Source organism: Danio rerio, chromosome 7 (assembly GCF_049306965.1).
Source record: "Danio rerio strain Tuebingen ecotype United States chromosome 7, GRCz12tu, whole genome shotgun sequence".
Taxonomy (NCBI): Eukaryota; Metazoa; Chordata; class Actinopteri; order Cypriniformes; family Danionidae; genus Danio; species Danio rerio.
In genome coordinates this window covers 36,686,193-36,705,000 of record NC_133182.1, presented here as the reverse complement: position 1 = coordinate 36,705,000, position 18,808 = coordinate 36,686,193, and the positions used below count along the sequence as shown (strand labels likewise).

The 18,808-nt window shown below is 37.7% G+C and overlaps 1 protein-coding gene across 27 annotated transcripts in view; it reads right to left on the bottom strand.

Annotated features, from left to right (window-relative positions):
- Positions 1–5,911: 5,911 nt before the first annotated feature.
- chd9 (chromodomain helicase DNA binding protein 9) overlaps positions 5,912–18,808 on the bottom strand; it is a 117,041-nt gene continuing 104,144 nt past the window's right edge. For 9 of the 27 annotated variants that reach the window (XM_073908761.1, XM_073908763.1, XM_073908760.1 and 6 more), the window contains 11 exons: positions 18,545–18,797; positions 17,439–17,644; positions 16,438–17,325; positions 14,742–14,902; positions 14,372–14,548; positions 12,868–13,039; positions 12,059–12,198; positions 11,326–11,547; positions 10,795–10,932; positions 10,611–10,715; positions 5,912–9,232 (listed from right to left, as the gene is read on the bottom strand). In XM_073908761.1, coding sequence (XP_073764862.1) covers positions 8,366–9,232; positions 10,611–10,715; positions 10,795–10,932; positions 11,326–11,547; positions 12,059–12,198; positions 12,868–13,039; positions 14,372–14,548; positions 14,742–14,902; positions 16,438–17,325; positions 17,439–17,644; positions 18,545–18,797 — 3,329 coding nt within the window. In that variant the 3' untranslated portion in view covers positions 5,912–8,365. Of the gene's footprint in view, positions 9,233–10,610; positions 10,716–10,794; positions 10,933–11,325; positions 11,548–12,058; positions 12,199–12,867; positions 13,040–14,317; positions 14,549–14,741; positions 14,903–16,437; positions 17,326–17,438; positions 17,645–18,544; positions 18,798–18,808 lie in introns of all 27 variants that reach the window. The other 18 variants (XM_005169013.6, XM_068218460.2, XM_005169012.6 and 15 more) reach the window with 3 other exon arrangements.

Genomic DNA, 18,808 nt, shown 5'->3' with positions numbered 1-18,808 from the left:
AGCAGTGAAGACTCTACACATTTGATTAAATAAAGTGAAGTAAAAGTAAAGTGTAAAGCAACAGTTGGACAGTTCCATTGTTGTGCACAGGAGGGGGACATTAAATTTGACCTAGTTTGTTTATAGTAAATGACATTTGGTGTTTTATAATTATTGCAACACATTTTATAAATGCAGTTTTCAGTGTCAAGCAGTCAGATTTACTGTTGTGTTAAAAACAACTAGAACTGGAAATGGATTGGAATAGATTTAATACACATCAGACTCCTCTCTAATGAAATAAAAACATTCTCACTGAATTTCTCCAGGTGTAGATGCCCAAAGTCATCTTCCTGCTGCATGATTATTCTTGAGGCATTTATCAGTACAGTAACATGAATGCTCTTGTGCGCAGGAAGAAGCTCCTCAGACAGGAAGTGAAGAGCAGTACTTTGGGAAGCCCTGCTGCTGCTGCTGAGCTTCTAGAGCACTTGCAGTCCAGATACTGGATCTCTGCTCACCTGCACTCGACTCAACACTGATGCAGCACCAGGTGGGTCCTCCTTCACTGTCACTCTGAGCTGTTGACAAACGAAAACTTTTAGTTACCTTGGATTGAGCCTGTTTCACACACTACATGGCTCATGTAGTGACAATCATTGTAATATGAAGTCAAAATTATTAGCCCTCCTGTACATTTCTTTTCTTATTCAAATGATGTTTATTAAGAAGAATTTATCACAGTATTTCCTATTTTTCTGGGTAAAAAAACACACTTTGGATCAATATTACTAGTTTTCTTAAGCAATATTGTTTTCGATTGTCTACAGACCAAACCACTGTTATACAATGACTTGCCTAATTACCCTAACTTGCCCAGTTAACCTAATTAACCCAGTAAAGCCTTTAATTGGCACTTTAATCAGACATTTTGGTCCATATTGACATGATAGCATCACGAAAGCAGTTGCTGCAGATTTGTCAGCTGCACATCCATGATACAAATCTTCCGTTCCACCACATCTCAAAGGTGCTCTATTGCATTGAGATCTGGTAACTCTGGAGGCCATTTGAGTACAGTGAACTCATTGTCATGTCTGACATGTTTCCAGTCTGAGATGATTCGCACTTCATGACATGGCATGTTATCCTGCTGAAAGTTGCCATCAGAAGATGGGTACACTGTGGTCATAAAAGGATGGTCATGGTCAGCAACAATATTCAGGCAGGCTGTGGTGTCAACAAGCTGTTTGTCTAAGAATAATGAATAATGCTGCCCTGAAGATCAGCAAGTTTCTCTCACATGACGAGTTTCTTCCTTCAGATATTGATTCTGCTGTTTCTGTCATCCAGCATGTTTCAGTATGAAGTGAGATCCAGAAGTACATTCAGTTGTTTTGTCATTGCAGATTGCAGATTGTGGAGGAAGCTCCTACGTGAAGCTTGAGCTTGATCCAGAATGGCTGGCCATCCTGAAACGACCTTCGAAAGCCATCCCTCAGTTTCTGGAACCCTCCGCTGGACAACAGACTACACAGCAGAGACAAAATACATTACAATGATCACAGCTGTTCATTTTCTGATAGCTTGCTGATACCATATTCATTTCCATTTCTACGTATTTTAGCATCCTGTTCCTCTGCTTCTTTCAGGTGGGATTTCAGTCCATCTACATCCTGCTGGGCAAAGCGGACAGACTTACAGGGAGGAGTTTATTCAGCCTTCTTTGATGACTAGAATATTTAGAAGAACTGGATTTGTCGGAATTAAAAATGTAAGACATTATAAATGACTTTATCCTCACTTTTGTTCAATTTAAAGTGTACTTGTTAATTAAAACTTTTAATTTCACAATGTTCTTTGACAAAAAAATTCACTTTAAGTTATTCAACATTGTAATATGATGTTACAAAAGCTTTTGATCTCAGATAAATACTGCTATTTGAATATGTTTAACATCAAATAAAAAAGTACTCAAGTGTTAAAAAAATTGATGATAATAATAATAATAATAATAATAATAATAATAATAATAATAATAGGACTGTTTTTGGTGTTCTTTGGAGGAAATGCAGGTTTGGTGAGCAGAAGAGACTTACGTGAAGAAGAGACAATAAGAGTTAGCTTAATAGTGTTTTTTCCTTATAAAAATTATTGTGTTAAAATCAAAGATATTTTAATCATTTTAGATATCGTAAATTTCTTTGTTAGTCACTATTTTACGATTTATTTTGTAAAGTACTGTGAAAATTAAAAAAAAATGATATACAATAGAAGTCAGAACTATTAGCCCCCCTGTTTATTTTTTTCAACACATTTCTAAACATAATAGTTTTAATAATTCATTTCTAAAACCTGATTTATTTTATCTTTGCCATGATGACAGTAAAGAATATATTTTTGTATATTTTTCAAGACACTTCTGTACAGCTTAAAGTGACATTTAAAGGCTTAACTAGGTTAATTAGGTTAACTAGGCAGGTTAGTTCATGGTTTGTTCTGTAGACTACCGAAAAAAATAGCTTAAAGGGGCTAATAATTTTGACCTTAAAATGTTTTTAAAAAAATAAAAACGGCTTTTATGCTAGCCAAAATAAAATAAATAAGACTTTCTCTAAAAGAAAAAATATCATCAGACATACTGTGAAAATTTCCGTGCTCTGTTAAACATCATTTGGCAAATATTTAAAAAAGAAAAAAAATCAAAGGGGGGCTATAATAATGATAATTTACCCTTACTATGGGTTCCAAAACAGGTGATAAGAGTTAATTAAATCAACCCCAAGTTAATGCGCATGCACGGCACATTCCTGAAGGCATTTTCAGTAGATCGCTGAATTTACGAGTCACCATAGAAAGTCACGGTGAGAAAAAAAAAGGGCAACGCACTTTTTTTTCTCCAGCGAAGCTGGAAGTTTTAATCACAGAGATTACACATCTGCTTCAACAAAGGAAAGAAATAAAGGATAATAAATAGATAAGAAAACAAAAAAATAAATAATAAGAAAGTTTGTTAGTTCATTAAATTACACATTCTACCCTCCGTTTTATTGTAATGAAAAATTAAACTTCTCTTTAACATCCTTTTTGAGTATGTTGTGTAACCATTCATGCATTTATTTTTATTGCCATTCATTTCTTAAGGCCACAATATGTGTATTGACTAATAAGGCTTATAGAAATTGTAAAATTTCTGAAGCTAGAACTCTGTCCGAATCCATTAAACACAGAAACATTCTCCTAAAAGGTAATATTTAATTACTGGAGCTCTATATTTAACACTCTAGAATATTCTTTCTGTCATGCAGCTAATAGAAAGAGGCCTGTCTAACTGCTGTGGGCCACCAGTTAGAGGAGCTGCTGTGTCCTATAATAAAGGCTTATCAGTGGTTGAGTTTTTGACTAAAATCACACAATCTGCTGTGTAATGATACGCAGTTATTTATGTCCAAGGAACTGTACAAAAGTGTAAAAAACAGTTCAGTGCCAGGCATACTGTACAGTACAGATGGTCCTACACGCTATAATGCCACATTGTACAGTTGCCTAAAAGGCCCTATATATAAAGAGCTGCACTGAATGTTTTCTATAATAAGCGCAGACCCGCGGTTTGTCATATTTGATTTCAAAAGGTTTGTTAAATACTTAAACGATTATTTTGAAAATATACATTATAAATTTGGGTATGAAAAAAACTATGCACTTATAACCCTTTAACAACGAAAAAAAATGTTTTGTGCTTTTACGTCCATAAATATTCTCATCAAAAGAGCACGCAATGCTCAGTAAACTCTCTAAAACAAACAAACTCTGGAACATAGTAACTTACTCTCTGAACATAACCTGCTCCGGAGCAGGTTATCTTCAGAGAGTAAGTTGCTATGGCTACTTATCATACCCAGAAGTTACCTCCGATTTTGGAACCAAAGCTGAGGTTATCCACCTACTTACTCTCAAACTTACCCGGGTGTGTCACATAACCTGCTTTCTGGAACAGCCCCCTTGTCTGTAGTAACTAAAAGCTTGTTTCCCCCTATGGTCTCTGAACAACACACTGATTATCTGAGTATGTACCACAATCTTACAGGTTAAAGGTGGATTGTTTTTTGATAGAAGTTGGAACTGACAGAGGTACATTTACACTGGCTGTAGACATTTCTCTCCTGATTAAACATCCACAAGGAGAGAAACAACAGTGGTTAAATCAGGATCTGTGTGTACAGTAGCATTCCTTCAAATCAGTTCATTTTCTTTGTACCATGGCATTTGTGCCTTATTGAAAGTAACCAGATACTTACCCTTTACAAAATGGTGTGCAGGGATGGCATTTCCAAGTGTGTGTGTGTGTGTGTGTGTGTGTGTGTGCGCGTTTTTTTTTTTTTTTTTAAGTTAAATGTTTGCTTGGTCGGTGTATTTGATTTGTTTAAGAGCACAAGTACGTTTTCGGTTTAAAAATAATTGTATGTAATTCAAATGGACAGATGGACATTTAAAAAAATAGTTTATGTGCAGGATTCAAGAAAATGTTGGTGCATGCAGAGCTGTATGCATATAATTTGAGGAATATCCAGGTTAGTGAATTAAATCAAGCTGTTTTAACCAAAATGATGCAGTATTATAATTAAGTACCCAGTCATATATTCATCTTCAATTTACCAAATTCACAGTTTATTCCCATAAATTTCAGTTAATTCCCATGGAAATTTTCCAGCCTTGAAAATTCCTACAATTTTGCAACCTTAACCCTTATACAAAGATGCAAGTCCATCACTTCAAACATACAGATTATATCAGTCATATTCTGGCCTGTTGTTCTTGATAAGTATGCTTTAGTGCATTGGTTCCCAATATGGGGGTCAGGACCACCCGAGGGGTTGCGGTGCGGTGAGCAGGGGTCGTTGGTGATGTCCAAAAATCCAATTCATTTTATAAAACTACTAGAATTAACATACAGAAAAAAAAATTACAGAAAAAAGCAAATAAAAAGCCATCAGCCTTTGGATTTTTTTGCAACCCCTGGGGTGATTACGTTACACAACAATATAGCGTCAGATGCAGCAGACAGATTTTTATGTCATCAGGTCAAACTTTCGGACACCTTTCCGGCACTCACACATATTAAAATTAAATTCAGGCCATAACTAAACATGGAGAATGGTCTCCGAGTGGCAATCTCCAAAATTAAACGACTTATATGACTTGGGCCTATTGATATGTGCGCTGGTGTGTGCAAGGTTTATATACTGTATTTATAACCACTTCAGAGGATAAAAGTTGCCTTTTTTTTGTAATGCCATTCCTAAGTTATGTGTAAGATTTTTTATTTACTTTTTTTTTGTTTTAGTTTATTAGGACAACAGTATCTCCAGCAGAAAAGACCAAAGATGTCATTTTAAACTTTAAAGAAATCTGTGTTTATGAAACTAATAATGACAGCAGAAGTCAGTGATTCATTTGAGTTATTTAGCCTGACATGTTTAACTTTACAAAATATTTTAGATGTTCCCCAAAATAAAACATATTGTGTTTAAAGGAAAAAAGTAGTTGTTTTTTACCCAGACATTTTAAAAATACATATTTTAGAGCAGTAATTACAATACTGCAAAACTGAAATTTTTTATCCAAGGATATGATGTCTTCAAAATCTTATACGGGCCCATGCCTAGTCGCAAGTCACTGGAATTGTTACTTTTGAGGTCGCAAATGAAAACGTTTGGAAAATTCCTGTTTTAGTATAATCAGTTGTGTATTCACTGTAAATTTGTGCAGTCAGTGTCAGTAACACATTATAGTAGTCGCTGTCCTCACATGATCATCACAGGTTAATAAAAACATTTTTAGATGTGTTGATTTTAGACAGTTTTAGATTTTAATAACTGGTGCTTCAGCTTAAAACAAATACATTTGACAAATTTCACATGAGACAAGAATGTTCTGTAGAGTCAGAATATGTTTAATAAAAATAATTAAACCTCAATTTCTTCTATAGAACTTCATAGAAAGTAATTCAATAAATTACAAACTTTTTAAGACATGTATCCTGCACTACAAGAAGCATTAATCGACTACACAGGCCACAACTTGCATGTATTGCAACTGTCCAGAAACACATTTCAGCAAAAAAAAAGGGAACAAAAGAGGGGCTTTCATTTAAAAACGTTGGAAATAAAAAGAAAATAAGCCATGAGAACAAATGAGTCAGTCTGTCAATTCAATCATCCACATAATTGAAAACAAACGTTTATTTGCAGTAGTGTATTTCTATTTCATTTGCGGTTGCATGGTGGATGTCATTGTCTTTGTGCCACAACGGCGAGTCTTGCCCTGATTCTGGTCAGTAGTCCAGCGGTTCATAATGCAACATACGAAATACAAGCAAAGTATTGAATCCATGTACACATGATGACAAAAAAAAAAACATCCAACTCTAAGTCAAACCTGCATCTTTCTCAGAACATCATTCAGTTAAATGAGATGCTAACGCTGCGGATGTCGTCGTAAGAGGAACTATATAGGTTTCGTGTGCGGTTTTGGGAAGAAGTGAAAGCAGCAATACCTGTACACAGTTTCAAAGTGCGCGGCTCAGCACGAACTAACTGGAAAGAGGAAGATCTGATGCCACAGTGGAGAGGAGACGGCATTCAGAACATCTAATGAGGCAAAAATCACACTGAGAAAGAGAGAGAGAGAGAGAAAGAGATACAGAGTGAAAACCATGATGAATGAAGTCATACATGCTTGGAAAGACCCATTAATAGTACTGTGTTCACTAGTGAGACAGGCAAAGAGTTGCATTGTGCAGTGCATCCCGAAGAAACTTGCATCACAAATGGGAGACCTTCAGTAGCCAAACCTGACGGAGCAGAGAATCAAACGAGCCTAACAGTCTAAAACAAAGCGCACATCAGCACATGTAACAGAGAAACATACAGTACACGTCCTGATTCGAAAACGCCAGTGAGGTTCATTGTGTTGGCCGAGGTGCAGTTCTGCGATCAACTGGTCTATGAGGGACAGACGCTGAAAGAATGGCATAAGGACACTTCTAGATCAGTCATTTACACCTAACAGCAGCAAAGGCGACTATGTGGAACTGAAAAATGATCGAAGGAACATGTGATCTTGCCCTTTGTAACACGTGTCTCGAGAAAGTAACTGAAATACTACTGCAAATACTTGAATTCCTCTCAATACTCTCATGTGGATCACAAACGTGGGTGAATTAGCATGTGACGAACTCGTGTGTCAATACTGTCGCAGTCTGTGGAAAATAGAGGATATGCACACTGCTGTTTGTTACGACGGGTTTTGCGCGGGAGGCCAACAGGACCTTGGACACATAGATTTGTTTGCAAATTGAGGCAACAGTGTTTGTAAGCATAGAAACGCCACACATACATGCATACACGCAAACACACACACAGTGCTGTCCGAACGCTAAAAGAAACATGAATATATGGATGTGAAGGAAGGGTTATGTTTGTTGGAAACATACACACGCACACACACTGATTTCAGGCATTGTGAGGAATGTGTTTCTGAAAGAATGTCTTAATATAGACGTCACCGTTGGGAAGATTGATCGCCTGTACTTGTGTGTGTGTGTGTGTGTGTGTGATGTACAAAACTTAAATCTTTGGGTAAAATAGCTGTATGAAGAGAAGAAAACGAAGGAGGCAGAGCGTCTGGAACTCTAAACGGATGCACAAATCACATGAGGAGCGAATGAACAGGAAAGTGTGCGATGAAAATGAAGAAACAAACGCAGGGTCTCTACAGCTTCAGTGACATTCATAAGCTGCCTGTGTGTTATTGCTGTGGATCTGTAGGTATGCTCTGTGAAGTCTATGTGTTCAGGATCCTGCTCAAGTATTTACAAATGAAACCCAAACAGTCGATGTGTTCTTTCTCCCAAAAGAAAATATATTAATTATACAGCTCTGCAATGAGCAACAGCGTCCTCATTTCTTTAATAAACTTAAATCCCGACATAGCTAGAACAATAATGCCTTTTAGTTTTTGCTTCTTGTCTGTTGCAATTTTACATCGTGGTGTAATACAATTTCACAAGTTTTTTTTTTTGTTTTTTTGAGTTTTTTTGTTTTTGTTTTGTTTCTCGACATGCAAAACGTCTCTTTGAAACAACATTGTACCTAAACAAGCACTGAAATCTTATTTCAGTTTCTCTAGGATCTCGGTTTTCCATTTTTTTCCCTCTTCGTTACACAACACTTTAGTTATTATATTTACATGGAAACAAAAAAGAAAAACAAAACAAAAAAACATGATGTAGTAAATGCAGGATAATTCCTATATGTGTGTATATGTATACATTTCTAAGAGATGTATATAAATATATAATATTTATTTGTACACGTATAAAGACTCAGTCTTCGTCGCTGGAATCGGAATCCTCGGATGACGAGGAGGAGCTGTCGGACTCGGAGGAGGACGAGTCCGCCTTGGCCGAGCCCTCTGGACCGCTAGTATCCTTCTTTTCGTCGGGCTCCTCCCCCTCATCGCTGTCTTTGTCCTCTGATTGGCCAGGCTGTGGGGCCATGGCTTCAGAGGCAGCAGGTTGCAGCGCTGGGGTTGGCTGAGTGTTTGCAGCTTGCGGCTGATTGGCCACAGGCAGGTTAAGGCCTGGAGTAAGAAGCATCCCTGGGTAGAGCATACTAGAGAGGAGAAGGGGGTTGAGGGCCAGTGGGTGGCCTGAAGCAGAAGCACTTGTTTGATTTGAGGTGGTGGCCTTGGAGCTTTGAGCCTCTGTCCTTTCGGCTTTGCCATCTAAACTCAAATTCAGAGCTGATGATTTGGGAATGTCTCCAGCACTCTTCTTTTTCTCTTCTTCGTCGCCCACTGGAGCGACACCTGCCACTTCTTGTGAGGGATTTCCGATGAGACTGCTCATCCCGAGGAGGTTCGGCAGGCCGGTCATTCCTGACAGCATCATTGGAAACATGGCGGCCATGTTGGAGGGGTCATGAGGCAGTCCCATGAGGCCAGTGGTGAGTTGGAGAGACTGGAGGCTCTGGAGGTTGTGCTGAAGAGCTTGGAGACTATTAAGGTCTAGCCCAGCGAGCAGGCCATTGGTTAGGAGTGGGTTGAGGCCCAGGGCAGCATTGGCACTGGCACCGGTTACCATAGCTGCTTTAGGCATTGCGTTTTTGGGTCGCCGACCTCGTCGGCTCACCTCTTCAGGAACGATGGGTCCAGTCAGGATGCGATCAAACATGCTTTCAGGAAGGTATCCCTGTAAACACAAATGCAGTTGTTATAGAACAGAAAAATTGCATGCATAAAATGTGCTAACTCATGGTCAGTTTTGGCATTGTGTTGATCTTTTCTTACAAAAACAAAATCTATTAGGTGTCTAATCTTAATGTCTTATTGACCATTACAGTACATTCATTAGCTTAACAAACTGTTTATTCTTAACTTACCACTGAGAAACATGTCAAGTTTTGGTTGCCATAGAGGTTTGAGTTGATCAAACCTTCAATGTTTCATCATCAGAGTTATGGTTTGATTAGATATGATACAAATTGACACCATTGCTACTGTACTAGTTTTTGTGCAATTGTTGAGAATTTAAAAAGCCCCCATAGCTGAGATTCATCATTCATCCTGCAAAATAAACTATAGACTAATCACAATTAACTGCCCCATGTGACCAGAGCAGAGTTGGTTCATGAAAAGCAGGGGCTAATAAATAATGAATATTAAAATTAATCCCATTTTAGAATCTTTGAAAGATTAGGTGATGTGAAATGTCTATTGTGAAAATGATTTTTTTTTTTTTTTTATCTAAGTTGACCAACTAAACCAAATTAGGAACAAATATATTCAGTGCAGTCATTTTATAGTGACATTGTGATTTGGGCTGCCAACATATCAGAATTTTTTCACATGATTAATGCCAATATTTACTAGATATGTCGTTACATTTACCTTTGCCTTTTGCAGGTGAAATTCAGCCAATTAAATAGATTATTTGCTCATCTGCATTGTAATTTTAAGTGAGGGTGAAAAACTTGTTGACCAAGAAAATTCATTACATACATTATTACAGCATTTCTTGGTTTGAAAATTACTTGATTGGGGCTGTTTATTATTTATTATCTGCTCAATGCCATTCCAGCAACTACAGCTATATTTATGGTTAATATATTCATTAATTTTAACACTTTACTGGGGTATATAAAATCCACACTGGTCAGAGTTAAATGAACATTTTCAACACTGGCTCAAGAGTTAAATATGTATTTCTTGTTTTATCAGTAATTATTCACATACTTTATGAATGCAATATATACTATTCTAGTCATGCCTTATAAAACATTCATACATTCATTTTCTTTTTGACTTAGTCCCTTTATTAATGTGGAAGAAAAGGAACCGCAGTACCTGAAGTAAACCCACAGAGACACAGGAGGAAATGTAAACTTAATGAAAGGCCACCATCCAAGAGGGAGCTTGAAATGTTTTTTTTTTCTTTATGCGAGACAACAGTGCTAGCCACTGGGCTAACATGTCATTTTTTAAATACAGTATAATATCAGTATACTGCACACACAATTTTTTATTAATGAACTGGATGTGAAATGGAAAACGTCTTTATTTTTACTCACAGACTGTTTGACAACATCGGCCCACTCGGGTGGAACCCCATACTCTGGGTTCTCTTGCAGGAACCGGCTTAAATCTTTTAGAGGAGGTGCAAAAGCACCACCAATCTAGAAGGAGGGAAAACTAGCATTACAAACAACCCCCAGTACAGCAATAAAGTGTGTTCACAACATCTACAACAATCACCTTGCGAGCATTTCGCCTGTTGATGATCTGCACTCTCTCTTCTCCTGTCAGGCTGTTGATGTCGATTTTATTAGGGTTTCTACAGCGATGTCTCTTCTGTTTTGGTCTGCCATCTTGAAATTGCAGCTTGTTTGCAGTCTGTAAAACATGTTATGAAAAGACACTCACATAAAAGGTATATTCACACAGACTTGCTTGAAACTATATATATATATATATATTTGTATAGTATATATTTTTCGCCACTAAATATTGATTTAGATATTGATTAAAGTTAAAGGCATTGGTATTGTAATGTCTAAAAATAATGACTTGAGCAAAAAACATGGCACCCTTTCTTGTTTCATGCTCTAAATGGCTTTTTAATTTATATTCTGAAAAAATGTCATCAGTAGTTTACAGAATTATAGTATTCATTCACATACATTATCTGTAAATTACTGTAAAATACTGTAAATTGTACATTTAGAGAAACAGTAACTTAAATAACAAAATAAAAATCAAGTGCGTAATATAGGATCAGGTATTTACAGGAATAAAGGCTCCTACATCTGCCACGAAGCCCGGGTGTTCCTTTAGCCACTGGTCAAGTTCTTTCCGCTTTGGAGCATCCTCTCCAGCTAGTCGTGTCCCATCTTTGAGGCTGATGACAGGAACACGGCTCTCTGTATCAAAGGTACTAGGCCCCTGAGGTGTGCTCAGCCCAGATGGACCAGACATACCTGCGACACCACCACTCCAGCCAGCAGGAGTCTGCAAATGTAGATGCATTCACTTCATTCATACTGATTTAAGACAACTTTTATTAGCAACAGATTCTTCACAAATCTTCCATACCCAATATTCAATATTGATGCTGCTCCTTTTGTTGTTTAAATAGAAATTAATTAATTAATTAATTAATGGTCTGGCTCAGTGGTCTGACAGTGTTTAACAATGTCAAAATGACTGAGAAAAGGCCAATGAAATCAGAGAAGATGGAGCCTTAGCTTTACTCCATTAAAGAAGGTAAAGCATATAACAAATGCAATGATTTCCACTGCAATGCTTTACTTTTTTAATGGTGTACGTGTGAGATAATATGAGAGTATCTGTTCAAAACAGTTGATATTGATCTTTTTTTATGCTAACTTCCTTAAATACACATATTCCTCAGTTATTATTTTTTTTTTTAATAAAAACACTTTCTCAAAAAAATAATCCCTCCATATTCCAGACATGTTATGGCTTGTTCTTCATACAACATTATAAAAGTGAGTCAAACCTGCTCTGGCATCACAGGTGGCCTGTTTCTGTTCATGAACAGCAGGTCCATCCCTTCCACATTCTTCCTCCGTCCTCTCCGTCTTTTCACTATGGGCTGCCCATCCATTACTCCGTTCAATCGCATCTGCTCTGGCAGTACTGCAAAAACACAAAGAGCCCATTCAGCCTCAGCCTGCTTTGCACATGATATAAAGTGTGGTGTGGTCTGTGTGTAAAGCAGCTATCAGAGTAAAGCCTGATTTATACTTCTGCGTCAAGTGACCGGCGTAACCCACGGCGCAGGCAACGCGCGTGGCTGTGCATTTATACTTCTGCGCGCTGTCTCTGCCGGTCTGCATTAACACTTCCGAAACGCTAGTTGGCAGTGAGGTGTAAATGTTCCTCTGTGTCAAGTTTCTTCGCTACTTTTTTGCATTTCCTGAACACTTCCGGGATGTACAAGTGGCTCAAACTCGCTCATTTTGAGGCAGGAACCAGCGGACGTGCAACAACTTTAACTATGAGGTAAACACAAAACAAAACTTTCCATCCGGAGCTCCTTCACGGGACTCCACACTTGTAAACAATCGCTCGCGCGGCGTCGCGCCATTCGCGCGCCTCTAGGTCCCGCCCAGACTCGTCAGCGCTACCAAGCCGACCAATCACAGAGCTTATGCTACGCGTCGTTGCGACGTGTAGTTACATTTTTTGAGAGGTGCACGTCAGTGACGGCGATGGCCACGGCGAAGGGCTATGCGTCAGCGCCGTAGCATACGCCGGTGTTTGACGCAGAAGTATAAATCAGGCTTAAGTATGGTTATATGCTACCTTGTGGATAGTTCTGTGTTTTGGTGTAGTCCGCAAGGCTGATATCAGACGCATTCTGCAACTCTTGTAGTCGGGCTAAGTACTGCTGTTGGGCAAGAGGTCCTTCTTCTCCCTCCAGGGGGCGCTTCAGGGGTAAACCCTGCTTCTGGAAGGTCAGTTTAAGGCTGCCCTCCTGATATAGGTTACAGGACAAAGGTCAGAGGTTAAAGACACATTGCTAATAGAAAGGTTCCCTGTAAAGTCTGAGACCTGTGAGGTCTGCTGAATGAATACAGAAGTTTTACAGATAAAAAAGAGGTACCCAATTGACACAGAGGTAGTTTTGAATCAAGGAAATATTATGTGTCTAGTAGTTTTGACCACTGAAACACTGAGTCAAAGTACTTCAAGGTGATGTGTGTAATTTATCTGATGCACAAACAGTATTTTTTGGAACTCTGATCAGCCTGATATTAGAAACACAGGCACAGTTAATGAGTAATGTTTGAACTAAGTTTAAATAAAATTATAAATCACTGTTTAATGAGGGTTTAAATATTTTTTTCTCTCTAACGGTCAACAACTCTTGGAAAAAAAATAATGATAAAACATAATTATGTGAAATATAATTGCAATGCATAAAAAATAGTTTCTATTTTAACATATGTAATCTAACCTAAAATATTCCAGTGTTGTCAAAGCTAGTGCATTCATTACTCCAGTCTTCAGTGTCACATAATTATTTTAGTAATCATTCTAATATGCTAATTTAAGCCTACTGTAACGTGTATCATGATTATGTGCTGAAAACAGTTGCTGGTTTATATTTTATTTATCTTTGCATTTAAATTATAATTTGTTTTAAGATTATTTAATTAATCAAACATCGAAATGAACATTTATTTGAAATACATGAAATTGAAAATGTATCATTTTTGAAATCATGTATTAATTTCCTTAAAAAAGTCTTAATTTGTGTTTATAAAATATAGTAAAACATTAAAATTAATATATTACAATAAACTATGCTTATGACAAGCATTTAGCAATATTTCTTGTAGTACTGAGGTAATGAGCAATGAATGGTGGTTATAGCCTTTTTCTATTAAGACGGAAATGCCACACCTCACCTTAAAAGCAAAGGACAAAGGGGTAAGATTGACTGTGTGCAGTGTGTTTGGTTTAAAAAAAGTCAATGTTGCAAAATCAGTGTTGTATACTTGAAGTGATTCCAGCGAGAGTCAGTTGGTCTCCAGGTAGTCAAAGAAAGCAAAATGCTAAGATAGCAAAGTAAAAATGAAACTGAAGCTGCAAAACTTTCAAAGCTAAAACAAATGAAAGGGAGAAGGAACCAAACAAACAAATACTGGAGGAAAAGGGGGGACCAAACAATAAAAACAATCAAAATATGCCAAGCACTGCAAGGACACTGCAGATCGGCATTTGTGGGGGAGAACGTAAAATAACATACGTTATTGATTTTGACTGAGAACTCCTTTTCTCTGTCTGCAACATGCTTCTTCACCTTTGAACCCTGAGGGGAGTCTGAGGGGTCTTCGGGGAGCGTGCTTGCATTGTCCAGGAGCTTGGTGGTGTAGAAAGATGCTACTGCATTGCCTTCATATGCACGACGAACCCCCGGCCATTTCCCCTTTAATACTGCCTGACATATACTGTCCAGCCGGTTTATCATGACACGGTCCTGCAATATAAATACATTATTTCCTAAATTACATTACAAATTACAAATACAAAGAACCATATGATTAAATTATATTCAGAAGCAGAGTGTTTATCAGTGTAAGTTTATCAGTTCTAATTCATGAAATGACAGTTGTTTATGATTAAACAACTAAAATTGACGGAGTTGTGCAGAAAATAACTACACTGCTCACCTTTGGCCAGTAGGAGGCAGCGAGCATGTAGCCTCCCTGGAAAGGGTGGGGAGGATTAGAGATACCGTTGGTCACATGACTGTCCTGCATGTCATCTTGTGTAGTGTTGAGTGATGCAACGCTGTCTTCGTCAAAGCCTTTAACACCAGGAACAACTGATGCTACAAGAAAACAAACAAACTCTTTAAAACGAAACACATCAACACACTTTAAACATTGTCTATTTCACATTTTGCTAAACCACACTCACCACACTAGAAAAAAAAAAAAAAAAAAAAAAAAAAAAAAAAAATATATATATATATATATATATATATATATATATATATATATATATATATATATATATTTTTTTTTTTTTTTTTTTTTTTTTTTCATATTGTGCAAACAGTTTTTAATATCTATACAATTTACTACATTTGCCAAAATGTGGATTACACAAGCAGGTCACTCTGCTCTGCATACAGTATCCCACAATCTGCTCAACTTGAACTTTTGTTTCTAGTGAGACAAACTATCTATGGCATCATGGTGGCACAGTGGGTAGCATGATCGCCTCACAGCAAGAAGGTCGCTGGTTTGAGTCAATAGGCATTTCTGTGGGGAGTTTGCGTGTTCTCCCCATGTTCTCGTGGGTTTATTTCATCCAAACTCAGTAGTTCAACTGTAATCATATGAAGCTCCAAATGCCAAAAAAAGCCTTGAAAAATGACTTTGTTCACACTTTATTTTCTCTACTATTTCAAGTCAGGGTGCACAGGCAACACGACAAATTGCTATTTAAGTCAGCATGCATCATGCAAGCATCATATTGGAACTGCTGCATTCTATAGAGGATGAGGGAACTCTCAGATTTCATCTAAAATATCTTCATTTGTGTTGCAAATATGAATAAAAGTATCAGAGGATTAGAACGTGAAGGTAAATAATAATACTTTAATTATTTATTTATATAAGGTAAATAATAATACTTTTTGGGGGTGAACTAACCCTTTATTCTACAGTGTTCACCATAACGGAGCACACCCCATTTTGAAAATGAATATTTTTATCAATTTCTCAGTGAATATAGGCAATGTATTTTGGTGCATTTAAAGAAAACAGATTTTTTAAACAGATATATTTATTAAAACAATGTTTTAATCACCAAACATATTTTGAAATAATAAAATAATACAATTAAATTCAAGCAAAATATTGCAAAAACAAAAATTACAATCTGCAAAATTTCAACTAAATGTTTACATTTATTGCTTCTTGCTCTTGATTTTATTTATTTATTTTTTTATTTATTAATTTTTTTTTCTATAACATACATTTGCTCTACTGTGTTTGGACTCTCAGCAGTGAATATTGAACCACACTGAACTGAACTTAAACTCTATAACTAAACTCTAATTCACTATAATCTTCTATGTGAAGCTGCTTCGACACAATCTACATTGTAAACGCGCTATAGAAATACACCTGAATTGAATTGAACATTTGGGTGTACTAGTTTTTGCACCGTTATCTTAAGTTATTTTGTTAGATAAGCTCCAGATTTGGCTTCAGTACTGACTAATCTAATGTATATGCACAAATATAATATTGTAGAGCTTCATATTAAAAATATGAATTTTTAAAGATGTGTACTTATACGTGTTGAGCACTGTATCTGCCACAAATATTTGAAATGTTAGTGTAGCACACTCACCGTTTTTTGGTGCCTCCTCACTGTCACTGCCTTCTGAAGACGAGGATGATGATGACGAAGACGACGAGGAGCCTGAGGAACAGGAGGAAGACGAGGATGAAGAACTGGATCCTGACCTTGATGAAGACGAGGATGAGGAAGAAGATCTTGAAGAAGAGCTGGATGAAGAGCTGGACGAGGAGCCGTCTGAGTCTGAGTCTGATCTGGACTCTCTCCTGGCCTCCCTGCGGCTCCGCTTGCTCAGCTTCTTCTGTTTGCGAGTTATTGAGTTGGGTGTGAGTGGTTTTGTCCTGGCCGCCTCCATCCTGCTCTCACTCTCTCCCACTTTGAGGATGTCATCTTTCTCATCCACTCCTGAAGGTGTGGGAGGTCTGACAGAAGCAGTTTCCATCTTCAACTCTCGCTCTCCAGCTTCTTCCTCTCCCTCTGACAGCGGCTCCTCCTTCAGCTCGGTTTGGTTCAAGAGGGGTGAAGCAGAAGCCTCTTTCATCTGGATGTGCTGGAGGGGGGTCGGAAGAGGGGTTGGGGTGTGACACTGTCCCAGCGAAAGAGTCTGATTCGGGGCTTGAGCTTGTGCTGTGGATCCCTTGTTCTGACTGTAGTTTCTCTGGGCTGCCATGAAGCAGAGCTCCGGGTCGCGGAGGATGTGGTAGTCAGTTCGACTCACTCCGTGTTTAGCCGCCCCAAGCAGAAGATCCCGATCGTGGGATCCTGTTTCCCACCAGACTGGAAGATCGGGTCCTGGCTGGCACAGTGCGAGGTGCTCATAAAGCTGCGGGTGACGCAGCACCTGCTCTCTTATCTTCCGCAGCAGCTCCACGCGATATAAGGTACGTGATGCACGCTCCTCTGTGATTGGTTGTATAGCAAGAGAGGAGTCAACCATATCTAAGAAAGGAGAATATGGAAATGAATAAGAAAGAAAATGTGATACTGCACTAGCAGGTACACTAAGGGAAAATTGTTATGAGTGTGTGAGTGTATAGAGGATTGTGGCTCACCTCCCTCTATAGCAGGCAGGCGGCAGACTCTTCTGCACATGGCAATAAAGGCACACAGGTACTTGTGTAGACTTTCATCAGTTTTCTTGTGCAGTCGAGCCATAGCTCGAAACTTGGTCCAGTCAAAGCGGCCCAAATCTGGATCAAACACTACCCCGAAAGTCGAAACCACACGGTAGAAATCTGCCTCCTCCCTCCGTGTCCATCTATTGAAAGTTAATCAAGATTACAATATAAATAAAGTTACACAAAGAAATTTACTCTATCTCTATTTTTAATCTTAGATGCACAGGTCCTATTTTAGCATCACCTCATTTTACAATTTTATTCCCCCTTTTTTCTCAAATTTGAGGATGTTTTTATATGTGTATTTATTAATTGTAATATTATTATTATTTCAAGGCCACACAATATATGACCTTTTTAACTAATCAATTACTGTCAAAAGTGTCTTTGATTTCTTTTTTTAAGAAGAAAAAAAAAACATACTTTTGCATCTTTAGAACTAATCTGGAATACATTACACAACTTTAAATATCAAATTGGAACTTAAAGCAACAAACATCATACACGGATCGAAAACTGGGTATCATATTCTAAACAGTTGAGTATCACACACAACATACTTTCACATTGTTGTTGAAGTGACACTTTTAATAAAAAAATGTGCTTTAAAATCAGCTTAAAATATCAAGCATCTTTATATATATATATATATATATATATATATATATATATATATATATATATATATATATATATATATATATATATATATATATATATATATATATATATATATATATATATATATATATATATATAAGCCTGAAGCTAAAACAAATCCAGTGCCTTTCATTTTCTACATGGTTTTCTGTGAAATCTATCAACTCCACCTGCCAAACATATTCAGTCTGGCTTCAGGCAACTAAATCCTCCAGGCTGCATAACAAAGAAAAAAAGAATGGGGCCAAAGTAATTTGGTGTATTCAAGCTTTTAGCTAACTCACTATTATTATTTATGTTTTCTATTAATTTGATCGGATCACACATAAAGTGACAGGAATGAATTGTCTTTGTTAGGGATGTTAACTAAAGCCTCTCACCGCTGTTGTCTTTCAATCTTAGCAGCGATTTTGGGATTGAACGTGTCAGTGAGTGTGGGGGGCATAGGGTAGAGGGCCGGGGTCATGGCCTGCTGCGTCTGGTGGATCTGAAGGATCTGTCTGCTCTTGGTGAAGCGTTGAGATGCAGTGATCAGACGCCGCAGTCGGGCGGTGAGCGCGGAGGGTGAGGGCCAATACACCCCTGAGCCAGAGCTCAGAGTCCCTCCACCACCGTCCAGCATAGACCCTCCTTCTGCATGAACA